General features: G+C 52.1%; 1 protein-coding gene across 2 annotated transcripts in view; it reads right to left on the bottom strand.

Annotated features, from left to right (window-relative positions):
* BEAN1 (brain expressed associated with NEDD4 1) overlaps positions 1–23387 on the bottom strand; it is a 36718-nt gene extending 13331 nt beyond the window's left edge. The window contains exons 1-2 of one of the 2 annotated variants that reach the window (XM_032326180.1): positions 23180–23387; positions 13392–13498 (exon numbers count right to left, since the gene is read on the bottom strand). In XM_032326180.1, coding sequence (XP_032182071.1) covers positions 13392–13416 — 25 coding nt within the window. In that variant the 5' untranslated portion in view covers positions 13417–13498; positions 23180–23387. Of the gene's footprint in view, positions 1–12774; positions 12937–13391; positions 13499–23179 lie in introns of those variants that run through there. The other variant, XM_032326179.1, reaches the window with a different exon arrangement.
* Positions 23388–24666: the final 1279 nt, after the last annotated feature.

The following is a 24666-nucleotide window of genomic DNA, read 5'->3' as shown; positions in this document are numbered from 1 at the left end:
AAGCTGAGGCACAGAGGTAGTGAAAGGGGTGGAGCCAGAACTTAGATCCAGCTTGTTCTGTGCTGTTCCCGAGCCTGCACTCACACTCCCTCTGGTTCCACATGGGGTTGACAGCCCCTGGAGGGCAGGACCTGTGTCCCCTCGGTCTGGTCACTGGGTTTTTCCAGCGTCTTGGGCGAAGCCAGCCCACAAAGGGAACTCGGGGGCCATTTGAGTCTCAAGGAGGGAGGTCAGGGGTGGGTTGCTTGTGTTCTTGGGGGCATGGGGACGGGCTCTGTGGCTACTCCGTCATTCTCACTCACCCGCTGGCACGTCCTTCTGCTCATCACTCACCCAACCGCCCAGCCCAAATGCGGGATCCGCGCTCGTTCCCCAGCCCGGGCAGATTGTGGGGATGGAAGGGGCGTTACCGTCTAGGGGAGTGGATCAGGTCTTAACCGAGGAGTCCAGGTCTGGGGGGGGGGGCTCCAGATCGATGGTGAATCAGTCTGGCAAATCCCACCACAGGAGAACCTTGTGCTTCGGAGGAGTCATGAGAGAGGTGGAGGCTGAGGCAGTGGCCAGACCGTGAAGGGTTTTGAATGTCAAATCAAGAGACTGTCCTCTATCTCCAGGGCGGAGAGGAGACTTGGGTGAAGGAGTGTGGTCACAGTGTTTTAGGAGAGCCCTCTGAGTGCAGACTGGGGTGGGGGGCAAAGTGGGGACTGGGGGGCCAGGGAGGAGGCTGCTGCCAGGGTCCACGTGAGCATGGGGCTGGGGTCGGGGAGGCTGAGGCCCACGGCCCCGCGCTGTGCAGAGCCGAGTACAGAGCCAGGCTCTGGTGGACACCCTTGGTAGGCAGAAGGCCACTGCAGTTCCTTTGCCTCTCTGATTTGATGTGCTCTGAGCAGGCCTCAAGGAGAGGCCTGATGCTTCCCTACTCGGCAGGTAGGGTCCCAAGGGCCCCTTTGAGGCTGAGGCGGTACCCCGAGGCCATGGGCCACTGTTGTGCCAGGCATAAATCTCTGCCTCCAGATTTCTGGTCCAGCTGGGAGCCACAACTGAGTCAGAAGGCTCTATGTGACCCAGGTCTACATGTGGGGCAGGGTCTGGGACCGGCTTCTCTTCTATGCAGATACCTTTGTTACCCTCATTTATAGATAAGGAGGCTGGGTCTTGGTGAGCTGAAGATTTGCCCTGGTTTTGTGGCAGATCTGGGATTTGAACCCAGGGTGTCTGACAACTCATCAAATAGTGGCACCAAGCAGGGGAAGAGAGTGGGATGTGGTGGGGGTGGAGGCAGGGGAGCTGGGCTCTGTGTCTGGTTCTATCGCTCATTTGCTGTGTGACCTTCGGCACACTCTGCCCTCTCTGGACCTGCTGGCACTCTGTCCAAAGAGATACCTATTCTCGAATGTTCATCCCTCCAGGGTGGGTGAATGGGTCTGAGAGGGGTCGGGAGCGGGTGGCAGCTGGGTGAGCACAGTGGGTGTGAGGGGAGGCGATAAGATTCAGTCCTGTGTCAGGAGGATAGGGTCAGGGCTGTCTCCAGTCTGGGGAATAGGCAAGGTGGGGAAACTGAGGCAGAAGATCACTACCAAGTCCTTGTTGAGTGTAGTGTGCAGGCAGCTCTACAGTCCCTCTGTCTGTGTACAAGGAAGTGGTCTTTGCAGCCTGAAGCTCCCTGAGGAGCGCTGACAAGGGAAGGGCACCAAGACTGGAGGTGTTGAGCCAATATCTTTAAGCCTGTTGTCCGGCCCACTCCCTCAGAGAGGATGGCTAAAAGGAAAAGGAGGGCCATCAACTCAAATCTGACTGATGGCTCCTGTCACAGGAAAGTCTGAGGACATTTGTCATGGATCCACTTCCCTGGCAAGTCTGGCCTCAGCTGTGCAGTTCTTCCTACACTGCTGAGTGACCTCCAGTGAGGTCACTGGAGGGAATATGGGAAAGAAGATTCAGACGCCATCTTCTCTCTGCTGGATGTTGGCAGGTCCCAGCCTTCTGGCAGGAATATGCAGAGGGGCTGGGGCAGGGGACATGGCAAGGTGGGCTCACTTGCATGGGCATTTCTGGGTCTCCTCCTTTGCTTTTTAGGGTAGCCTCTCAGCCCATTTGCCGAAACCTGTCCTCTTGCTAACAAGTGTCTGTGATGGAGAGATACAAGAGTGCTGGGGCAGGGTTCAGGGATATCCACATGGTGGGGCTGGCTCTTGGAGGACAAACAGAGGAGGGAGGAAGGAACACAGAGAGGTGAGGTCCCAGCAGAGCTCCAGAAATGAGGAGGTGCTTCTGGGGTGAGGCTGTAGGAGGTCACCTAGATGGCAGCTAGACATTGGGATCATGGAAGTGAGGAAAAGGCGACTCGGTGTTCAAGATTCTTCTTACAATGGGGATGCGTCTCTACAAGAAGTCAGCTAATGTCATGTCAAGGTCTTGAAACGTTTTACTTGGCCATTTGTGGCATCATAAACAGGGTAGATTATAGTGGAGAGGAGGACTGGAAAGTGAAGTCATCTCCCCTCAATCCTCTATAAATTTACTCCGCCAACCAACCATCCACCCTCCATGTATTTATTTACCTGGGCATCTACACAGCATTCTCTTGATCATCCATCCATCCATCCATCTGCCCATCCATCCACTCACCAATACTCACTAAGTGCATTTTCCACGTCTGGACATGTGCTAGACACTGGGAACATGGTACAAATCAGACCACAATGAACCTCAAACTGTGGGAAGCAAGAGGTCCTACATAGGTGCTCCAGGGCCAAGAAGAGAAACTTGGGACATGATGGAGCTCCCTGCTCTCCCTTCACACAGAGTAGCTCTGTTTCCATCTGTTTCACACATCAGGCTTAACAGGGGAGTGCTCCACTGCCTACTAGAAGCTTCTCAACTACTACATTAAAATATAACTGGAAAATCTAAGTGACTACCCACAGGCCTTTCATGACTCTATAAATACAAGATGAAAGTGGTTTATTCCACTATTAAGATGCCACTTAAATAAACTCACCAAAATGAACTCACATGGACGATCGCTTCTACATATCGAAAGAGCTTACTGTCTTGTTATCATTCACTAAAGTTTTATCTCTGGTTGGGTGGATAATTTATTCATTGGCTGGGGAAATTCACTGTAACAGTGTCACAAACCACTTTTCCCTATTTCTATGGACTATTTCTACGGAGCAAATGGTGAACTGGGCGACATCCCAGAAGGAAAGCCATGACAGAATTAGGCTTTCCACTTGAACCCACACCAAACTCTCATTTTCTTGCTAGAATCATCACTGGTCCCGACCTCCTCGTTTTCTCTCTTCTTTTGTCAACACCTAAAGTTGGCTCTTACGCTGTTTTCCACAAAGAACATAGGTTTTTATAACACTGGCTGAGTCATGGTCAATGTTCAATGAGTAGGAAGTCATGTAACTGTGTTGGGAAGAAGATGCTGGGGGGCTGGCTTGGCCCACCCATCAGCTGGGGGGATTAGCTCCCACATCCCAGCTTGCATTACGAGACTCAAAATCATGGCTTGGAAAATGACCATTTACTACAACATGGACTTTCCAGGAAGTTCATGAATAATTGATATATAACATGTTAAATTTATGAAAGCTGCAAATTATCCTCAGCTATCCCACCACAACTGGTCCAGGCTCAAGCTATGTACTTGGGCTACAGTATTCTCTTCCTTGAGTTTTGCTTTGGCCTTTTGCTTTCATGGGTTCTGATTCTGGAAAATGTTAGAGGTGATGAGATTTTGTCCCCTGCTCCACAGAGGTTCTCTCAGCTCCTAGAATTTATGAGGCCATCTGGAAAACCACCAGGGCAACAGTGTATTAAAAATAATGTCCCAGAAGTAGACAGGGCTTCTTCTGGAAATGCAAGAATGGTTTAAGACCAGGAAATCTATTAATATGTCATTTCCATAGATAGGATGCGAAAAACTAGATGGGGCAAAGCCAGGCATCTCTTGGCCATGATCTTGGTGATATTAAGTGGTTGTTAGCATCACACTGAACCATGGAGCTCTGGAATTGCTTCTTAGCATTAGTGGTTCATGGAACATGGATTTCTAAAAATGTTATGGGATGTCTGGGAACAGCCTTTTATCCTCTGAACCCCCGAGGTTGCTTTGTAGCCCTTAGTGGTCTTTGGAGCCAAACAGGCACATTATCAGTCCCTTTATTCACCAATATTCTGAGAAGGGTCAGTCCTCACCTGCCTTCCTTGGGGGGAAAGGCTAGCACTCCTACATAAGTGTGGCTTGTCCTAGGCTGTGGCTAAGTAAGACACAGATGGTCCTGGGTTCAAAGCCTGCTTCTTGCCCTCTGCTCTCTTTACCCCTCTGAACCTCTATCACTTACTTCATCTGTAAAATGGAAACAGCAGTCTCGGCTATGAACTAATTAAAGCACAGTGCCTAGCAGGATGCTTGTCACACTGTGTGTGCTCAATATAGGACAACGAAACCTTAAAATCTTAAAGGTATCTCTTAGGGGCGCCTGGGGTGGCTCGGTGGGTTGAGCCGCTGCCTTGGGTTCAGGTCGTGGTCTCGGGGTCCTGGGATCGAGCCCCGCATCGGGCTCTCTGCTCAGTGGGGGGCCTGCTTCCTCCTCTCTCTCTCTCTGCCTCTCTGCCTACTTGTGATCTCTCTCTGTCAAACAAATAAATAAGAAATCTTTAAAAAAAAAAAAAAAAGGTATCCCTTGGACATTGATCTACATGTGAAAGGCAAATCAGTAAAGCTTCCAGAGGAAAGCACTGGAGAATGTCTTCATGACCGTGGGTTTCTTAAGTAGATACAAAAATTCCATGAAAAAATTGGTAAGTTTGACTATATTAAAATAAAGATCTTTGGTAGGTATTTGGGCTTTGAGGTGGGCAGGGGGCCAAGGAACAACACAGGACTCAGATGTGAACAGGGTCGAGGCCAGGGCTAGAGCAAGCAGGAAGTTTTGAAAGACTTTCTTAATATATTCATCACTTGCAACCTGCCCCAGGACATTGGAGAATGCTGCCCATGGAGGTTCCTGTCTGTACAGGTGCCTGGAAGTAGTTAAAAGATCCCAAGACACTAAAGGGTCCTTCTTCACATCTCTGTGGCACATCCCCTTTTTCACAATTAGTTATTTACCTCTAATGGGTTTGTTTTTTTTGCGGGATACCCCACAGACTAGCGGCACCATCAGTTATGACAGACAGTTCAATGTCAAACAGTATTAACAGAGTATAATACATCTCGTGATGCTACGGGAAAACTAATTTTGCAACCTAGGCCTCGTGTTCAATGCTGGAACCTCAAACAGCCTTTCTTCAAACAAGTGATAAGTAAAAAGCCCCGCAGGATTTCTTTTCGTTTAGAAACATGCAAGTCTTAGCAGCAGCTGACAGGAAATGTGCGATATTTACCCGGCCTGTCTTTTGATGATGACTCACATGACCGGTGCCTTTGGTGCCTCTGATTACCTATGTTTCAATATTCGTGCAATATTGAAAACTTCCATCCTGCAATGGTTTCTACAGCACAACCATGGTCCTTGGGTGCCGAATCAAACCTACGGACAGACCCTCGTTCTGTGTTTATGGCATGTTTTTGTTTTCTGTTCTCCGTCAAAGCCAGTGCCGAACAAAGGGAGAACACTGTGTGCACCTTTCTCCTCTTACATGTGTCCGTCACCCTGCCATCCCCCTGCCTCTTGTAACAAGACAATGGCGTGGAGCTGAGCCTCTCGTTCTCGTGCACTTCAAAATAAATCCTACTGAGAGAGAAATGCTGGATGTGCTCAGACCGAGCAGGAATGGAGATTGAAATGGTGGGTAAACGTTCATTAAACCCTACCCTGAACTTCTGCCCCGATCGAGGGGACACTGCTCGGTTCAGGGTTTTTACTTAATACTCGATATAATTTATATTTTAAAAGCATTCCAAGAATACTCCACAGGTTTCTGAATATACAAATCCTGTTATAAATTACAAAGTGTCTGAGAATTTGATAGTCATGTTGTTTTAGATAATCGGATTTTACGCTCCGTAGACGGGCCCGTGTGCTGGACCGCGCGGCTGTCATTGATCCTCTTGCTCCCTCCCGAGGGCGGCATGGGGTTAGGGTGGGGGGCGTGCCCAGGGCTGCGGTTCCCACCGCTTAGGGAGTGGTGGTGACACACAGTGCACAGACCACAGCCACGTGTGCTGTAACCACAGTCCTGAAACTGTTGGAACCACTGTCAATATTTTAAAATGTTGGCAGTAACTTATCTCAGAAAAAAAAAAAAAAAAGAGACATTTTTGAAAAAGTTTAAACTATTTCATTTCATTGAACCCAAAACCTAAAATTTCAAAAAGAGCTGGAAACTCTCTAATAAGGCTGCTGTCCAACGTAAGAGGGGTCCGCCCTGGCTTTTTGGATTATAAAATTATATTCTCGTTTTTACTGCATCACCCCTAATCCTCACCCTTACCCCCATTTCTGGGGGAAACAAGTGTTATCTAGGGGCTAAAGAGCCTGGGGTATGGGCAGAGGAGAGCTCTGGATGACGGTCTCTAGCAAGGCCTAACCATCACCTACATGATCACATGGAGTCCAGGTGTGGTCTGGTGGGCTGAGGGAGCAGCCCCTAGAGCTGATGCTTAGGGAGCTGATAGAAGACACGAGAGAAGCAAATAGATAGGGCTCTGGGAGTTGAAATGTACCTGTGCTCCCAGAGGGGTCCGTGTGGCCAGTGCCCTGGACTTAGATCCAGGAGCCCTGCCTTTGAATCCTGTCTCCTCCTCTGGCAGGTCCCTGGCTATGCGACTTGTCTCTCTTGGAGCCTCTCTCTCCTCTCTGGAAAGCAAGCAGGCCTGCACACGTCTGCAGTGACGTCACAGAGGACAACCAGTTTTCCCCAGTCACCCTAGGCACAGTTTCAGTTGCAGGCAGAGCTGAGTTTAGGGGTCGCTAGTCGAGGATAGCCCTTAGCAGAGAAATGGCTATGTCCTTGCACATTCCTGTTCACAGGAAAATCCACCCTCTCCTCCCAGTGTATTTGGCTTTGGGATGCCATAGGTGACAACTCTGACAATCGGCAAGATGTCTAGATACAGAAACCACTGTCCCCTCCACCATCTCAAGGCTCAGTTTCTAGAGCTTTCCTGGTTGTGGCAGAAGAGGCTGGACAGTGGTCCAAGAGATGATGATGGTGTCTTGGTCCAGGGGGGCAAGACAGAGCCCGATTTGAAGATGAATCCATTAAATGGAGTTGCCAGTGGATGAACTGGAGAGCAGTGACAACTGACAAAGTTCGGGGCCTGAGCCCAAAGAAGGACTGAGCTGTCATTTAGTGAGATGGGGAAAATGATGGGCAGCTTTGATGCGGGACTGTGAGTCAAGATTTCAGGTCTTGACATGTTACATCTGAGATGCTCTAGAGACCCTGAGTGGACATCTGAGGGGCCAATACATCTGAGGGGGGCAGACGGTTGGGTATATGAGTCTGGAGCTCAGGGAAAGTCTGAGCTGGGGATGGAAATTTGGGGGCTCTCAGCGTATCTGTGTGCCTTGATGCCAAGAGGCTGGATGACATCACCTGGGACGCTCACTGCTGGGTGTGGGGGGTGGGCAGTGGAATGCAAGAGCCCTGCAGGCTGGGAGCGTTCTGTGGAAGTGGAGGGGGGGGGCGGGTACTGCTGCCATGATAGGTTTCCCCCACTATCTGAAAGTAGAGCATTCCCACAAAACCTTGCATAAGCCAAAATGGTGTAAAGTGAAGAAGTGGTGATCAGTAATCCATATGAAAAAAAGTTCTAGCGTTCTGAGTCCCAAAAAATAACCTCACTTAGGCTTTTCTGATACCTCAGGCTACATCTTGCTAACGGATGTGCAGAATTAACTGGGATAAGGAGATGCTCCCAGACGCAGTCAGTTCCAAGCTCTGGTGGCTAGAGGTGGGGATGCTGCCGGGTGTGGTTTTGGGGAAGGAGCTGGGTGGAACCGCTCTTGCTGCCTGGGGTGTGCAGCTGCCTCTGTTACACTGGCTTGCTTTGAAACAAAATGCCGGACCGTCTTCAGTTTCCGTGAAAGCAGAACTGTCTTCTGATTTCTTTTGGTTCGTGAAAAGAAGTACTAATGTAGGTCTTTTGTAAAAGCGAAGTGGTGTAACTCAAACTTTCAAAAAGGAGAGAATACCTAGAGTATTAGCACGTTAGGTGTTCAGGCTGCGGTGGGCACCTTTTTGCCAGGGACTCTAATAGAACACGTGTATTTACAAGTAAGATCAGCGATCCGATGCTGAGCACCTACCCTAGTCAGACTCTGGTAGATCAGAGAACTCTGAGGACGGGCAGCCAGGACCTTCGTGGGGCATGAAATGCTGCAGAGTGGACCCTCCCTCCAAGGGGTGGACTTGATTCTGTTCTTGTCCTGCTGGCCATCTGCACCTTACCTAAGATTGAGCCCTGGAAAGACTCACCTGGGGTATATCCCCGACCTGTCACCTAGACTAGTTTCTCTATGTCCTTGATGCTCAGCTTTTTCATGTGTGGAACGGGCACACTCACCCTTCTCTTGCAGAGCTGCTGCAAGGAAACCATGGGAAGAGATGGCCATATAAGCCCTTGACCTGTGATACTGCCTTGGATCCTTACAGCAGTCCTCTGAGGTATAACCTTTTATTAATTCCCATTTTACAGATGAGAAAACTGAGACTCAGAGAGTAATGTCTAGCTGAAGTCCCTACTTCTATTCCCTTGCCCACTCCAAAGTGAGACCACAGCAAGGAATGAATGAGGGCTTCACTCCACAGGCCAGTGATCATCGGGTAGTGTATGCTTGAGTTTTGGAGAGCCTGGGATTGCATGGGGGCCCAGTAGGAGAGCGCTGCTGCTGATTAACCATGTCTGCTCTGGGCACAGGAGAGGCAAATGTTGAGTGTGTCCCATCATTTGCGTGCCTTGCCCTCAAGTCCTTCCTTCTGCTGATAGTTAAGTATCTGCAGAGATCACTGTTACAATGAGCTGAGCAGAAAACAGTAGTATCTGGTCCAAACCCCAAATTTCCCTCTGGAGTTTCCATGTGTCTCCATTCCCCTGCTCTATCACTAAAGGTGTAGGTAACACTACCCTGTGTGTAGTGAGGAGAGGTCAAAAGGATAGGACTTTCAAGCTTCTTGAGGATCTTCTCAGTGCCTGGCACCAGCTGAGACTCTCCTCATGGAGCATGTTAAATCTGAACATCACATCTGGTATGACATTGCCATTTTACAGACGAGCGAATTGGAACTTCTAGATGTTATGTAGCTTGCTCCAGATAGCACAGCTGCTAAGTGTCGGCACTGGGTTGTACAGAAACCCAGGCATTGTCTACTGCATAACACTGATTCTCGGGGAGACCCAAGCCCCTCCATGGGCTCTGCCAGGCTGTATTTCCTGGCAGGCTGTGGGCAGCATGAGAGCTCAGCAGAGACGAACCCCAGCTGACTTCTCCAGCATCAGTGCATGCTACCTTCCCTGCCTCCTTCTTGCTCTGATAGAGCCTCCGTCTCTCTTGGGTCCCCCAAAGTCCCTCCTCCCCCAGATCTGTCCCCGGCAGCCAGCGGAAGGCGGGCACCCCCGTGTCCCAGGGAGCTCCATCGAACGGCCATCTGCCAGTGGCTAAGAAGAGGTTATGAAGCATCTGTTCTTGGAGCCTGGGTTCTGGGGGAATCCTGGGCTACTCTGCCCAGCTGGGGCCAGATGGAGAAGGCTCCCACGCCTCCGGCTTTCTCCTGAGGAGCCAGGCTGGTCCTCCTCCACCTCCCTCGGTGGCTTAAGGCTGGAAAATGGCTCACCGGCCTGGCACTTGCAGGCAGACGACCTGATTTCCCACTTGCAGTGGCTAAAGCCCTCTGGTCTCCCCCTTGCCTATTCTTGCCTCCATCCTCTGCCTTCAGTCTTCTCACCTGTAGAACTTGGGGGAGGGGCTGTCGCTGGGGGGCAGGGATGAGCTGCAGTGCCTGAAAGGTGGGATCGGGTTGGGAGGGGCTGCCGTTGTGTGGGCCAGCGCGGGCTGTGCCTGGGAGGAGTGGGCCCCGCCTGCTCTGGTTAAAGCCTGCGTGATTCTCAAGAAGCCAGTGGACAGTCCTGCTTCCCCCGGTGTCTGAAGCTGCCTGGTTTCCAGGCAGACCTCTGCCCTTTGCCCAGCTCTCGCCCTACACTGGCGACCCTTCCGGCTCACTCCTCCCACCTCAGGAGCTCTGACTCCCAGGAGTGGGGTCTTGCTTGGGAAACGCTGGGGCTTGTTTTTCCTTTTGGGAACTGCCCCCACTTTCTCAATTGGCAGCAGGGGATGGGTGTAGAAACCCAAACGGGAACAAGTTATGGCTCCTTCCCTAAGTTTTCCAGGTTTTAATGGGCTTTGGTAGCTTCCTTTGAACTGGGATAGATAATTTTGTGAGCTAAGAAGGGTAAACCAATTCTATTAGATGTCTAAAATGACAGAACAGGAATGGAGGTGTTAAAAAGGAGGGTGTGTGTCCTTGTCAGGGCCCTCCTGGGATTTCTGGTTTTGTCCCTTAGAATGGCCCCATGTCAGGTGTTTGGAGGATGTCCGGAACTCGGTGATTCCGCATCCCTTCCAGAACGGGTGTGAGGGTCACTGGTCTGTGAGCTGAGGAGGCTGCCCGCAAGGCGTCTGCTTCATTTTGATTTGTTTCCTTGTCCAGCGTTCAGTACACATTTACTGAGGCAGCAATTTCCAGGTTGAATCTGAAACGTATCCCAGATCGGGGCAAAGCCTGAATGGCAATCTAATGACCCACTTTGGAAACCGCTGGGTCTCCTTGGGCAGTTTGGCCTGAGGGACTGAGTCAATCGTGGTACCCTAAAGCAATAGAGCAAAACCAAGCCAAGCCAGCTTGGAACGAAGAGCTGTGTCTGAGACAGCTCCTTGTGAGCTGCAGGGGTGCGGGCTGCCCAGGGGAGACAGGCAGCAGAGGACAGAAAGAGGAATCTGGAGGCAGGTAGGAACTGGGGGAGAGAGAGAACCTTGGAAGCTGCTGGCCTAGAAGCTGCAGCTGAAAAGTGGGTGAGGAGGGGAAGGTCTGGAGTGTTCGGAGGGGAAGTCCAGGTCAGGGTTCGAGCCCTGGGACCCTGGGGTTCCCAGGGCAGGTGTGGCAAGAATCTATCCTTCCCCACTGCCAAGGGACACCACCGATGGCTCGATGGCTCGTCAGAGAACCAGATGCCCGGAGGGTCTGGAGGAGAACCGGAAGGCTCCAATCAGAGAACCCAAAGGAGGAGTCCTCAAGAAAGCTGCCCCATGAGGAAGAAGGAGAACCAGAAGCTACGGACTGGAGTTAGTGACCCAGAAGTGGATAGAATGTGGGGAGGGGGTGCAGAAGCCAGGCTGAAGTAGGCTGGGGTTGCTGACAGGGGGGGACAGTGAATACTTCTCAGACATGTTCAGAGAAAAGAGAAGAAGTCAGACTGGAAAACGTGAGAAGAATCTGGCAGAGGAGGAGAGGCGGATGGAGGAAGGGGTGGGTCTGGACAGCCCCACAACCTGTCCAGTGGACTGCCATTGCCAAGGACCACTTCCCCGAAGAAATCTGAGCAGATCCCCACCTATAGGTAGACATAGGCTTAGCTGCTCTTACTGAAGCCAGGGGCAGTGAGGGGCCAAGCGTGCCCATCCGTGCCTCCCTTGCCTTCCCTGGAGCCTCCCAGCAGCCCTGAGCTGCTGGGATGCCCTCGCCTCAGACCACCCCTTCGTCTCAGAGAGAGCTGGCTGCCTGAAGCTACAGAGAAAATCTGGCGGCGGAGTCAGGAGCTGCAGCTTCTCCCCCACCTACCGCCTCCAGCTCCTCATTCAGAGTGTTTGACTATACATTTATTCATTCAACAAACATTTACTGAGTGCTCACTGCATGCCAGGCACTGGGCCTATAGGGGAGGGGCGAATGAAGAGATGTGTAGGAACTGCTTCCGAACAGCCTAGAATATCCGCGGGCACGTCCTCTTATCCTCAGGGAGTGGGTATGCAGAGAGCTGTCTTGTGCTGATGGCCTCTCTTTGTGTAGACAGGGCTTCCCAGGGCCCTTTACCAGCCTTTTCCATTCCCAGCGGCTCAACACGATCACCCCAGCCCTCTGGGGGGCAGGTGTCCCTGCATGGCAGCCTTCTCACCTGGCCTGGGACTCGGGCTTCCATTTCCACAGCAGCAGTAATGACAATAACAAGAACTTACCGAGCTTGTTCTGGCTCCGTCCGGGCACCGCTCTAGGGACAGTGAATCCCACCGTCACTGTATTCCCCAGGGCATGCCTGGTGACCGTCCCCCTCAGGCAGGGTATACCAGTTTCCTCTACCTGACCATGGCAGCCGTCCCTTGATATTTAAAGATTTAACGGTGGACGTTTCAACTACTGGGAAGAGAGGACCCCAACTCCAAGATGGGGGACAAGTCACCAGTGGTACATATTTGAATAGACATTGGTGAGTGGGAGTGAGGGATTGGCTAGAGTGAGCCTGGGAGCTGGGAGAGGACAAAGAGATATCATAGGAAGGGGCTAAGGAGGGGTCCTGGATTTCACATAGGCTCGTAGTCCTGAGTCATCAAGGAGAAGGCATGTTCTCTCAAACTGCATCAAGTGATGGTGGTTTTGGGGGACACAGGGAACATCATGAGAGAAAGCGGGTGGCTGCCATGGGGACAGGTGAAGGGGTCCCCCAGGTGGGTGGGGCTGGTGGAGACTAGGGGAGTAAGCCCAAGGGGGCTGTAGCCTTGATCCCCAGGGGTACACCCGATTAAGCCCATCACTTGGACTTACAGACATCAGGGAGCCATGAGAAGGATGTTATGGGCAAAGTCATCTCAAGGCTTCATTAGATGAAATGAATTAGTAAATGAGGGGCTTCGTGGTAGAGATGCTGCAGGGAGGGTTTCCTTAGGACAGTGAACTCTGACGAGGATGTTCTGTGGAGCACCAGTCCTGTGAGACATTCCTTGTGGTCAGTTAAATTTGGGAAGGCCACTGGGCTTTCTCTTTTCTATGGCAGTCTCACAACACACATCACCACATTAAAGGCTCTGAAAAGTCCTGTGGTCACAAAAGCTACTTAACTTGTCTCACTCAGCATTTCCCACATTCATTTGGCCATGGAATTAAAAAAACAAAAAAGTAATCTCATTAATATCCCTCAGAGGAACCCCGCCCCACACTTTGGGAAGTGCTGATATAGAGGGACCAGTAAAGGACAGATGTCGCTTGCAAATGTCAGGGGTCTTCTGTGTTGCCCTCCCCAAACCCCTCATAGCACATCAGCCCCTCATCAGACCCTTGGAGCCCTATGGCCAAACATCTAGAAGCATTCTCTGCAACCCTGTCTCCAAGCCCAGCCCTTGCCTGGCCCCGGGACACACGGAGAATGTGGGAAGGAGACTTACAGGGACAGGGACGTTTGAAGGACATGTAATCCTTGGAACAGAATAGCGGAGCCAGCCTGCCGACTTGTTGAGTCCCGACTTAGAGTAAAGAAGGACCTGCCGGTCACCTGTAGAGACACAAACAAGCAGATGATGGGGGAACGCCCACACAGCACCCCCTGATCCCCAAGATACACATGTCCGTTGGCTGTGCACCTCTGGGGAAAAGGTGGGGACTTTGACAGCATATGCCCAGTCTGGGCATGGGTGGGGGTTGCTGGGGGAGCTCTGGGCTGCAGAGTGTGGGGGTTCTGGGGCAGAGGTGGGGTAAAAGCATGTGGGGATCTCAGTGATGGGTGGAGAGGAGAAATCTTATCTGGGTGGATCCTTGAACAGGCATGAGAGATTCCCTGGAGTTCTCCTGTCTCTTGAACCTGTGAGAAGCCACTGCCTGAGACAACTACAAGGGACCATGGCATTCTGAGCATCTTATAACTGGAAGGACCCTTAAAGACCAGCCCAAGGCCCTCCTATCACAGAAGGGGAACAGACCTGGAAAGGGTGAGGAACAAGTTCAAGGTCCCAGAGCTGGCTTTGGAAGGGTGATTAGAGTTGCTTAACTGAAACCTTATTATTATTATTACTGTTATCCCAACAGTAATGGGATAACTTTAAGGGGATGATGCTCTTTTCATTCTCATTTTATAAATAAGGAAGTTGAGGCTCAGAGAGAGGTAATGTAGCTTGTCTAAGGTCACACGGCTTCTAATTACAGGCTGGGACTAGACCCCAGGTCTGTTTGACTCCAAAGCCCCCATTGTCAGCCAGTACTTGACTTAGAAGGCACCTAATAAAGGCCAAGAGAATGCAAATGTCTCTTTCCCCAAATTCCCGGTCCCCATGTGAGCCTGGTGTGATACTGGAAAGCCCATGCAGCAAGAGAGCACCCATGTGCGAGAGAGGAAACATTTTTAAAAAGTAACGTAGCCTTCCATGCTGCTAAAGGTCTGAGTTGGTTCAGTCTCTCCTGAGCTCCAAGCGACATAAAGCTGTATGAACAGCAGGGGGATACGATTCTTATTTTCTAGGGACTGTGGTCACTAGACTTGCAGAAACCAAACTGCACCTCTGGGGGTTGCTGAGCAGGGACCCTGAATATGGAGCTCAGTGGACTCTTGGCGGGGGGGGGGCGGGGGGGTGCTTGTAGCCAGAAGCTAACAGGCAGAGAGCCTGGCCCCTCTAGGTCCCCAGGAGGCAGCTGACCTCCCTGGTCCTGGGGATGACACTGTGGACACAACTTCTGTGTAAGAGGCAGGTCCAGAGGTTCCCATCCTTGTCTCTTACAGAGATCCTTTTTATTATCTACCTTTTTCCCCTCCAAATGGGAGCCACGTTTTGATGGAGACCATTGGCCAAATTGCACTGATGAATAAATTTTTTTTTTCTATTTAGTCAATGAACCAAGGACTTACCTTTGGAGAGGCTGAGCTCAGAAGTCCAGTCCCCAGGTTGGTATCAACTCTGCCATTCCGGGGAGTGTGACTTTGGGCAAAGCACTTCACCTCTCTAAGCTGTGGTGTCCTCAGGGGGAAAGCAGGGTAAGGCTTGGCCCTTCGCCAAGTTCGAGGATGAAAGGTATGTACTTCATGTTCATTCTGATGTCTGAGGGGGTGGGAGGGAGGGAGCATTGCTGCTGCTGACCCTGGAATCCCTCTTTCCAGATGGCTCCTTCCAGCTCAGCCTTCTGGGTGTGAACCCCGGGCTGATCTGATGCCCACTCCCAGTCCCCACAGAAACCAACAAGAGTTTTGATGGGGGAAGTGAGGGTAGGATGTGATCTCCCGAGGCCTGGTAGAGAAGTCTCTCTGGTGTGGCAGGCTGCTTGGGGAGCTGTGATTTCACACCAGAAAATTCATGAAGAATCTCAGGGCTTGGGATCTACACTTTCTAAAAACACACGTGTGTACATGGGTCTGTGTTCGTGTTTGTGGGTGCGCCCGTGTGCACTGCAGCCATGTATGTGTCTGGAGGGGGACTTAAGTGGGCTGACAGGTCATCTCTTGTGCTGCTTCCAGAGAAGTCTTTCTTAAAGGTGAAATGGATCATGTCACTTTCTTGCTGAACACCCTTTCATAACTCCCTGGTATCTTTAGGTGAATGACCTGACTTCTACCATGATCTCCATAGCCCTGGGGCTCTGCTCACCTCTCTGGGGAATTGGCATAATGTGGGTGCTTATTAAAAATATGCTGAATGTATACTTCCTGTAGGGCCACACTGGTGCTATGTGGGGGGTGCTGACCACCCCCTGAACTCCAAGTGGTTGTCCCCAAGGTCTTGCTTCTCCTAGAGGCCCCCTGTACCCTCTCCTCTTTACTTCCCCTGGACCCTGTGACTCTTAGATGAAGGCTGAGGCTGTGGAGATGGGGGGTGAGGAAGTGGGAGATGGGCTGCCTAGGGCAGGGTGCGCCAAGAATCCTCGCATTGCACATTTTGCGGTCAGTCTGGGTGTTTGGTGGACAATGTGTAAGTTTCCCAATGGCTCAGGAGGCTGGCAAGGGACTGGGTCAGGTAGACATTTCTGTATATGGAAGCCTTCTGGGCACTCGAGCTTTCAGGTGTGACCTACACTCACCAAACAGCTACACATGCCAGGTAACAGGATCAACATTCCTGTCACATGTCCCCTGATGTGGGTAGCATCATTTTCATTTTGCAGATGAGAAAACTGAGGCTCAGTGACTTGGCCCACCTGAGTTCACAGAAAGCAGATGGAGGAAGACCTGTGCAGGGTGGGGTCCTTTCCCCCAGTGTCCCCCAGTGTTCCCCAGTTACACCAGGGACACACCACAGAGATCTGACACCCTTGGTGTTCTGGCTGGCCAGCTTTCTGGACCTTCCCTGGCCTTTTATACCTCCAGGCTATTCCCTCTCCCTTGCATGTCCTGCCCTTCCTCTCTACCTGGCATACTCCCATTAGCTTTCAACATTCAGCTCAAGACACCTCTTCAGTGAAGTCCTCTGTGACTGCTGTAGACGGAATAGTCACTTTGGCTGTGCCCTCCCAGCATCTGGACATCCTTCCAGGACAACTCTTCTTCTAACTTGTTCTAGATTATTCGTTTCTTGTGTGGGTATGCAGGAGAAGTGTGGCCTCTGGGAATTCACTTGGGGCTGGGCATTGAGGGGACACTCTAAAGTACGAGGAATCTAGAAAAATCTCCCTTGGTCTGATGTCATCATCAGACTGCAGTGTTGAGGCTGCCTTTTAATGATGCTCAGCTTCCTGAGGAGAAGGACGCCCATGTAAGGAACTTACACGGTTCATGACATCGTGGGTGACAATGATGCTGACGTTAGCTAGGGTACCATTCCCTGCATCATGTAACCCAATCTGTACCTCACACACATCTTCTTGCTGCATTCTCCCAGGATCTCTGGCTTACATCAGTTTATTCAAATATTTACCAAGCTCCAAGAGCGTGTCACACAAAACCCTTGGAAAACAAAAGGAGGGGCTTTGGGCGAGGGGGTCCTAAAATGGCAATCTCGGCCTCACAGTGTTCTCCCCTCCCCCAATTGTGGATTTCAACATGGGGACCTACAGGAAAACCATTTCATGGTAGCATCAGATCCTCTGCTTGGGTGGAGCTTGGGTTGGGGTCATTGAGACAAAGGAGATGGATGTCAGGTGTCTGTGTGCGCAAGTGCCCACCCTGCTCTCCCCACATGTGACCAGAGCGGCAGTGAGGACACAGCAGGGTGGGGGTGGTGGATGGCCAGGTCTGGCACGGATGGGCTGAGATTGTGTTTTGCTGGGCGACGAGTTCCGAAGCGGGGACTGCGGGAGTGGGGGGTTGGGATTGGACCCACTCTCAGGTCACGTCTCCCCCTGCCCGCCTGTCTCGGAGCCCGGCATCCGAGGCGAGGCGCGTTCCTGTCTGTGACTCATCTGCGACAGTATTGTCTGGCTAGGAATCGGGAGGGCGGGCGGCGGCGGCACTCCAGGCTCTGAAGTGGCTTAATGGTGTGCGGCAAGTCCACGTCACTCCCATTCCGCCTCACGTCCCCGCTCCCAGAATACCTCGTCTGGGGCCCACTGCGACACTCAGACCTGGGCAAATGCGTATGTGGCAGAGGGGGGGCGGCGCCGCGCCCCTGGCGGGCAGAGCCTGGCTGGCGGAGCAGAGCTGGCGCAGACAGTGTGCAGAGGCGGCACGGCGCATGCGCGGCAGTCGGACCCGGGAGGGTTGTGCCGCACCGCGGTAGACGGCGGACAGCGAGGGGCCGCAGGAGTGGGCTGGCCTGTGGAGGAGGCCACGTGACGCGGTGACGCCGCTGCGGCGCCCGCTCTACCGCAGTCACGTGTCGTCGGCCCAGGGGATCGCAAAACAAACCCCCCATTTTGCAGATGTCAACACTGAGATTCAGAGACATGGAGGGGGCTGGGTGAGATAATGAGCTCCCGGCCCCAAGACTGCCCTTTGGAAGATTTTAAGCAAGGGGACCACAGGGTCTCCTTTCAGGAAGGTCTCCCTGGGCTCCGTGGAGAGGGGCGGACCAGGGGTGGAAGGCAGGTGGCAGGGGAGCAGGGAGGCTGTGGCAGGAGATGATGGGTCTAAATGAAGGCAACACGCAATGGAAAAAAGAGTGAGGGGTTCGATGGGGATAGAGAAATGAAGGAAACACTGGCTATACCTGTCCTCACCGAGCTTCTTGCTAGCAGAGGAGACACACACATAATGGTGGGGTTTGTTAGATAACGGGGAAGGACAGAGGCAGTGTGGAGGTGGAGACTGAGCATTTAGGGATAGTGGCTTCAGAAGGCCTTGGTGAGGGGGTGACCTGTGAGTGAAGAATGGAGGAAGGGAGCTTTAGGAAGGGATAGATAGGTGCCTATCTCAGAAAGGAAGAGTTCAGGTAAAGGGAACAGACAAGTGTAAAGACCCCTGGGCAGGAGCATACTGGGTAGGGCATGCTGTGTATGGAACAGGGAAGAAGCAGGACAGATAGATCAGATACAGAGGGTGAGGAAGAGGGAGCAGTTAAAGATGGTTCCCTGTGTCTGCTTGGGTGACTGGGGGATGGTAGAGAAATGGAGAACCTTCCAGAGATGGGTGATGTGGAGACTCGAGGTATAGATAGCCCAGATGACTACTGGTTCTTTTTGTTCCTCCCGCAGTAAATTCTTAGGAACTACTGGCTGAGTGAATGAATGAATGAATGAATGAAGTCATCTCGCAGGGGTTCCATGAAGCTGTGGGTGCATCTGTCATTGCCCAGAGCTAGAAAGTCAGGGATTTTGGACTTTGGTGAGACACACTAATCTTAAAAGTGTTGTAGGTACCTTATCAGGCAGGGGGCTAACTCCAGGGGCTGCAGGTAGAGGTCCCCAGGTGGCAGAAACCTTTCTTCTCCGCAGGAAGGTCTTTATGTGAGGCTGGGACCCAGCTGGTGTCTTCCCCAGTTGAGAAGAACCTTCCTTGGCAAATAGCCTTCTATAGGATCAACTGCCACCTCCTTCCTCACTGCCACCAAGGCTCAACCTCTAAGGCTTGATTTACTGTCTAACTGCATAAACCAGTCCATCTACCAACTGGCAAATAGGTCTCACCAGGTGGGTACAGAAGCCTGATTTAAGGCTCAGGAAACACCACAAAGAGGACATGGGGGTACAACCCCACTGTCCAATAAAAGGACAAGCTAAGCAAATTATAATGGAATAATATATAGCCATGGAATCATATTTTTAAAGGCATTTTAATAACATAGGTAAAGACTTTCAGTATAATGTTGAGGGAAAAAAAAAGCCCAGGTTAGATATTTTTTTTTAAAAGCAGGTTATAGAACTCTGCATACAACATGATCCTTATTCTGTAAAAGAAAAAAAAAAACCTTAGAGAAAATATTCATATATAGAAAAGGATTAGAAAGGAAATGGATGAAAATATTCACAGTCATTGTGCTCTGTGGGCAAGAGTGGGGTTAAGGAGGATTTCTGTGTTTTACATTTTTTATGATTTTCCCAATTTTCTACAATGAACATGCATTACTTTTATAATCTGAAAAATCATTAAAATGAAAATTTGAAAAAAACCCTTCATGCTAACAAAGAGTAATTAAGTGAATAATTCAGTGATAGTTAACTCATTGAAAAATTTTAAAGCTAACTTAATTGCCTTTGAACATGCCATTTGTTATTGTAAAGATTTACAAAAATAACTTGTCTTTGAACTTACTGATAAGGAGCTTTATTAAAATGTTAGGAAAATAATTCCATTGTTTTTAACCTTCATCAAAATTTCCCTGGCACTTGAGCAAGTCTTATTTGCCAAATTTTTGAGGGAATGGTTTCTGCCATGAACCTTAATGTTTTATTTTCAGGCAAGCTATATACTTGGCAAAAATAATAACTGTAGACCTTATGTTTGTAAAACACTTCATAATTTGCAAAGCATACTAAGTGCTGGGTACTATTCTAGGCTCTGCATATAGGCTATATCATGAACAAAATGAGTAAAAGTCCCTGTCTTTGGGGGAGTTTATATTGATGAGGGCAGACAATAAGCAAATGAATATGATATAGAGATGTTGGGGTGATAAGTGCTATACAAGATGGAGAGAAGAGGTATAGGAAATGGGGTGCTCTTTTAAAATCAGTTTGATTACTGTTTGAATAGTGAAGGTGTTTCTAAAAATTCTCTAGCCCATAGACAAGTGACATAGAGGTATAAAGTGATTGAAGATATTCCTGGAGGAAGCATTCCAATAACTAATTACACATCATCTAAGATACAATGTGCTAATTATCAATTTTATGAACTCATAAAATTATGATGAGTCATAGGGATGTTTTAAGTATTCTATACCTGGCAAAGTTAGATAGTTCTTAACCTTCCTAAGCCTCAGTGTTCTCCTCTATAAAATGGGGACAATTTCAGTACCTAAAGCAGACTGTTGTCAGAATTCAAAGAGAAATGCTTGGAAAACCGCATGTGTTCAATGTATTTTCATAATTTAGACACGGCAAGGCCACCTGGAGAGGTCTGTTTGACATTGCCTGACATTTCTTATCTATTCTTCTAGACTCACAACTGTACTGGGAGGTGTGTAATATTCTGACTTTCAAGAGGACATTGAGGCTCTGAGAGGTAAATCTGCCCAGAATCATATCCTATAAACCCAGGTGGTTGGATCCAAGTAGCCATGCTCTCAGCCACAGCTCTATTTTGTGCTCACTTGCCAAAGGGGCTCCTTCATGGCCTCAGTTTCTACTTTTAGGAGGCTGAGACAAAATTGAGATCTTCCTGGCCCTTACTCTGTGCTCTGAGTACTTCCAAGCCAAAGGCTTCAGGTAAAAGGCCAGAATGTGTCTGATTATTACCAAAGACTGAAGGTAATGCCAATATCCCCATCACATTCCCTATGGGCTGTGTCCCAGAAACTCATATGGACCAGGAGACATAAACCTCCTAATTAGTTCCTGATTAATTCCTTTGGGAAGAAGAGTGAGGATTATGGAAGATGTGACATCCTAGTGGGTGAATGGAGGGGGAAGTACAGATGAAGAAGAGGAGAAAGGAGGTCTTTGTGTAGAAGGAGCCCTGAGGAGGCAACCCACTCTGGCTGCCTCCCCAAGTCCCCACCAGGCAACATGTAGACAGACTCAGCCCTCCCCTGCCCTGTTCTGGGCAGCTGTGCCACAGGTGGTCAGGACTAGCATGGGTGTCCACAAGATGGATCTCTGTTTTCTTCCCAGCAGTGCTCCTGCCATCTACAGCCTCCCAGAGATCCCAGCACCCTCCCCTAGGTGCTGGGTCTCGCCTGCTCTGGCTCTGAGTCTGAGGCCCCCACTGCACAGACAGGCAGATCTCTTCCTGGGAACCTTCCAGCTCTGAGAGGTTCTAACCTCTTGGTCAGCTACTGGCTCCGTTTCCTCCCAAGGTTCATCATTTCTGGTGTCTCCCGGCTTAGGGGCCTGGATGAATACAACATGGTCAGCAAGAAAACAGGGTTGGAACCCTCCAGAACTCCTCTTGTCTCCTCGTCCTGGTGATAGCTCCCCCTGCTGCTTTCTGCTGCCTGTTGAAGCCATCGCAACTGGAACGTCCAAGCCACCTGATAGGCTATGGCTCCTCAGGGAAAGCAGCCCTCCCCACCCCCACCCCCACCCCCAAACTGCGGAGTGGCGACAGGTCTGCAGAATTCTCTTGCATAGATTGTGAGAAATGCGTAAGAAGCCCTCCGCCAGGGCAGCAGACATCAGCCAAGGGCAAAAGGAAAAGTCAGTCAGATACAGTCTTTTCCATTCTGGATGGAGAATGGAATTCTACTCCCCAGGCAGTAGAAAGCCTGGGGAAGAAGGGATGTCTGAGAAAGGGCAGACCCTAAGTTTTGAATCACAATTAGACGTCATCAAGGCCTTGGGGGATTCAGAGGCCTCCTTGAAGGGGGCTTGGTGAGGGTCGTGTCCCCACCTCTTCAGGGGAACTCACTCTGCCTCCGCATCTACTGATGCTGGAAACTTCATAAAATGACACCTGTAGCCAACCTGAATTGAATCTTGGCTGTGTGCCAAGCACCATGGTAGCACTCCCCCCCACACACCAGCATAATTTCATTTAATCCTTTCAACACACGTTCCCCATGTTTCAGATGGGGAAACTAAGGCTCAAGAGAGGTTAAGCGTCTTGTCTAAGGTCACCACAGCTAAGAAGTCAATCAAGCCCATCCTGCGGTACCAAAGCCCTTAAACATTCTCCTCACAACAGAATCTTGCCTACTTGTCAGTGGAGGAAATTGAGGCACAGGGAGGTGAAGTCAGAGTGTTTGAGGAGGGAGCCTTGACCGGCATCCTCAAGACAGGTGCCGGTGGGACTGCGTGGATCAAGACCCAAGATCAAACTCCTGGAACCCCTGCCTCTCACACCTGTCACTTGTGCCTTCGCCTTCCCTGCCACCCCCACTGACACTGGTGTGGGATCAAGAGGGCAGCTATGGGTCTTCTGCGCATCAGCCTCCATACCGCGGAGCCGATGGAGGGGGGCAGGGTGGAGGGGGAGGAAGGGCTGCGCGAGTCGGCCGGGGGTGGGGTGGGCACTACTGAGCCTCCGAGGGCGCCTGGGGAGAGGCGGCTATGCCGCTTGGCACTACGCAGCCAGCCAGAGCAGCGGCCTCGGACCCGGCCTCGGGTCCCGCTTACCACGCAAGGGAAAGTCTGCCCCAAAGCGAGAGAAGGTGCGGCGGGGACGCCCCCCTCTCCCACCGTTGGTGCGGAGATAAGCCAGCTCCGCAGGCACCGAAGCGGGGGTACGGCGCGTGTGACCCACCCGTCGGAGGGTCAAACTTCTGGCTCAAGGGTGGGGGTGGGTTGTAGCTTAGAACTCCACAAAGCCGGAGCCCCCTCCCTCTTCCACCCGGGCCGAAAGTGCGTCTTAGTTTCCCCTTCTTAGGTGGGTTGTTCAGGGGTCCCGAAACCGAGGGCGCGGGACCGGGACGGCTGCCTTATGCCCCCCACACCGGGTGGACGCTCTGGGAGACCTGCCTTTCCCCGTGGCCCGAGGGCGTGCTCATGGGCAGCCTTGGCCCGGCCAGGGGTGCGGGGGTCGGGGGCGGGAGTCTGGGGATCCCGTTCGGAGCGCGCTGCGGCTCGGCTTCGGACCGCCCGTCGGCCCTCCCGGCGCGCCAAGGCTAGGCGCGGAGCGCCCCGGGTGTGTGCGTGCGCCCGGGCCGCCGCAGAGCTCGGGGGAGGGGGCCGGGACCCCTTTCCCGCCCCTCCCCAGCACCGCCCCCGGCCCAACGCCCCTTACTCGGCTTAGCCGCCTTGCTCCGCGCCGCGAGCCGCAGTGCCGGCTCCAGCTTCGGCTCCAGCTCGGGTTCCCGCTCTGGCTCCGGCTCCGGCTCCGGCTCCAGCTCTGGCTCCGGCTCCGGCTCTGGCTCCCGCTCCCACTCGCGCTTCTGCTCCTGCTCTGGTTCCCGCTCGGATGCCTCTGCGCTCTGGCTCGGGCTCGAGCTCGGGCTCGGGCTCGGGCTCGGGCTCGAGCTCGGGCGTCGCGGGGGGCGCGCCGCTCCGCCTCGGCCTGCTGGCGCGCAGGGGCGGGGCGGGGCGGGCGAGGCGGGGCCGGGCCGAGCGGACTTGCTGCCCGCGATCCCCAGTAGAGGCGGCGGCGGCTCCTCAGCCCCAGTCCCAGCCCTGCCGCAGCCCCGCCCGCCTGCCCGTCGGCCCTGCGCCTCCGCCCAAGCCACAGACGTCCGCTCCCCGGCCCCCTAGGAGGCGCGCCTCCCCGGCTTCAGCAGCGCGGTGTGGCGGCTTCGAGGCTTCAGCAGCTCTGGGCCGTCGCCAGGGTCATCCCTGAGATGGGGGGACGTAGGAGGGGGAGGGTCGAGCCGCGCCCCTCTGCGCCCAGCCAGCCCGACACCCACACAACAACAGGCGCGGCGGGGAAGCCCAGAGAGGTGGGGTGCCCAGCGCGCCAGACGAACAGACATGTGTAGAGAATGACGTACAGACTGGCGGGAGCAGAGAGGGACAGACACACAGACACGTCCAGAGAAGGGTAGACAACGATATGTGCAGGGAAGGACAGCCAGGCAGTTTGGTCAGAGGCAAAACTGGGCAGTTGGGAGGGTGGGGAACCCTGTCGTGGCCACTGGGAGGGGCAGCCTAGGCTGGCAGGGCCTCCGCTCCCAGTTGCCAGCAGGTGAGTTCTGGGGCCTGTTGGGATGTCAGCTAGGCCCGGCTGAAGCCTTCCTCTCCTGACCGGTCAACTTGCCCGTTTCCTTCACCCCTTGCTGCACCTCGTGCCCTCTGCACCCTCTCCCTTGCAAACCCCAGGCGCAGAGCTTGACCGCGGCAGATGCACCTGCCCTACACTCTACTTTTGGGGCCTTGGACAAGTCCAGCTTATTCCGCAGGCTTCCCTTACTTCATTACCATAGAGCTCGGTTTATTAACGTCCTGCTACCTTGTGGTGCTCTCCAGTTATTTTTGTCTCCCCTACTTGACTGGGAAGGAAACCCTTGGGGTCCTACACTGAGCCTGCCCTCTAAATTTGATGAGTGCCTTGATGAAATACTTCACTGATAACTCTTTCCTAATTCCCACTTGTTTGATGGAGGCTAGAAGTGGGTCTCAAAAAGAAAACAAAGAGCTGTACATGTTTATGATGAACTTGGAGAAGTGGAGGAGCCAGGCATGGGATGGCTCCAAAGAGAAGTAAGCGCCACTCTGGGTACTGTGCGAAGGTGGGGACAGAGTAGCTCTGAGGGGGGAAGACAAACCTCACTCCCAGTTCTG

The sequence above is a fragment of the Mustela erminea genome, chromosome 19, assembly GCF_009829155.1.
Source record: "Mustela erminea isolate mMusErm1 chromosome 19, mMusErm1.Pri, whole genome shotgun sequence".
NCBI classification, from domain to species: domain Eukaryota; kingdom Metazoa; phylum Chordata; class Mammalia; order Carnivora; family Mustelidae; genus Mustela; species Mustela erminea.
Note: the sequence above shows the minus strand (reverse complement) of the source record. Positions and strands in the feature narration are given on the sequence as shown.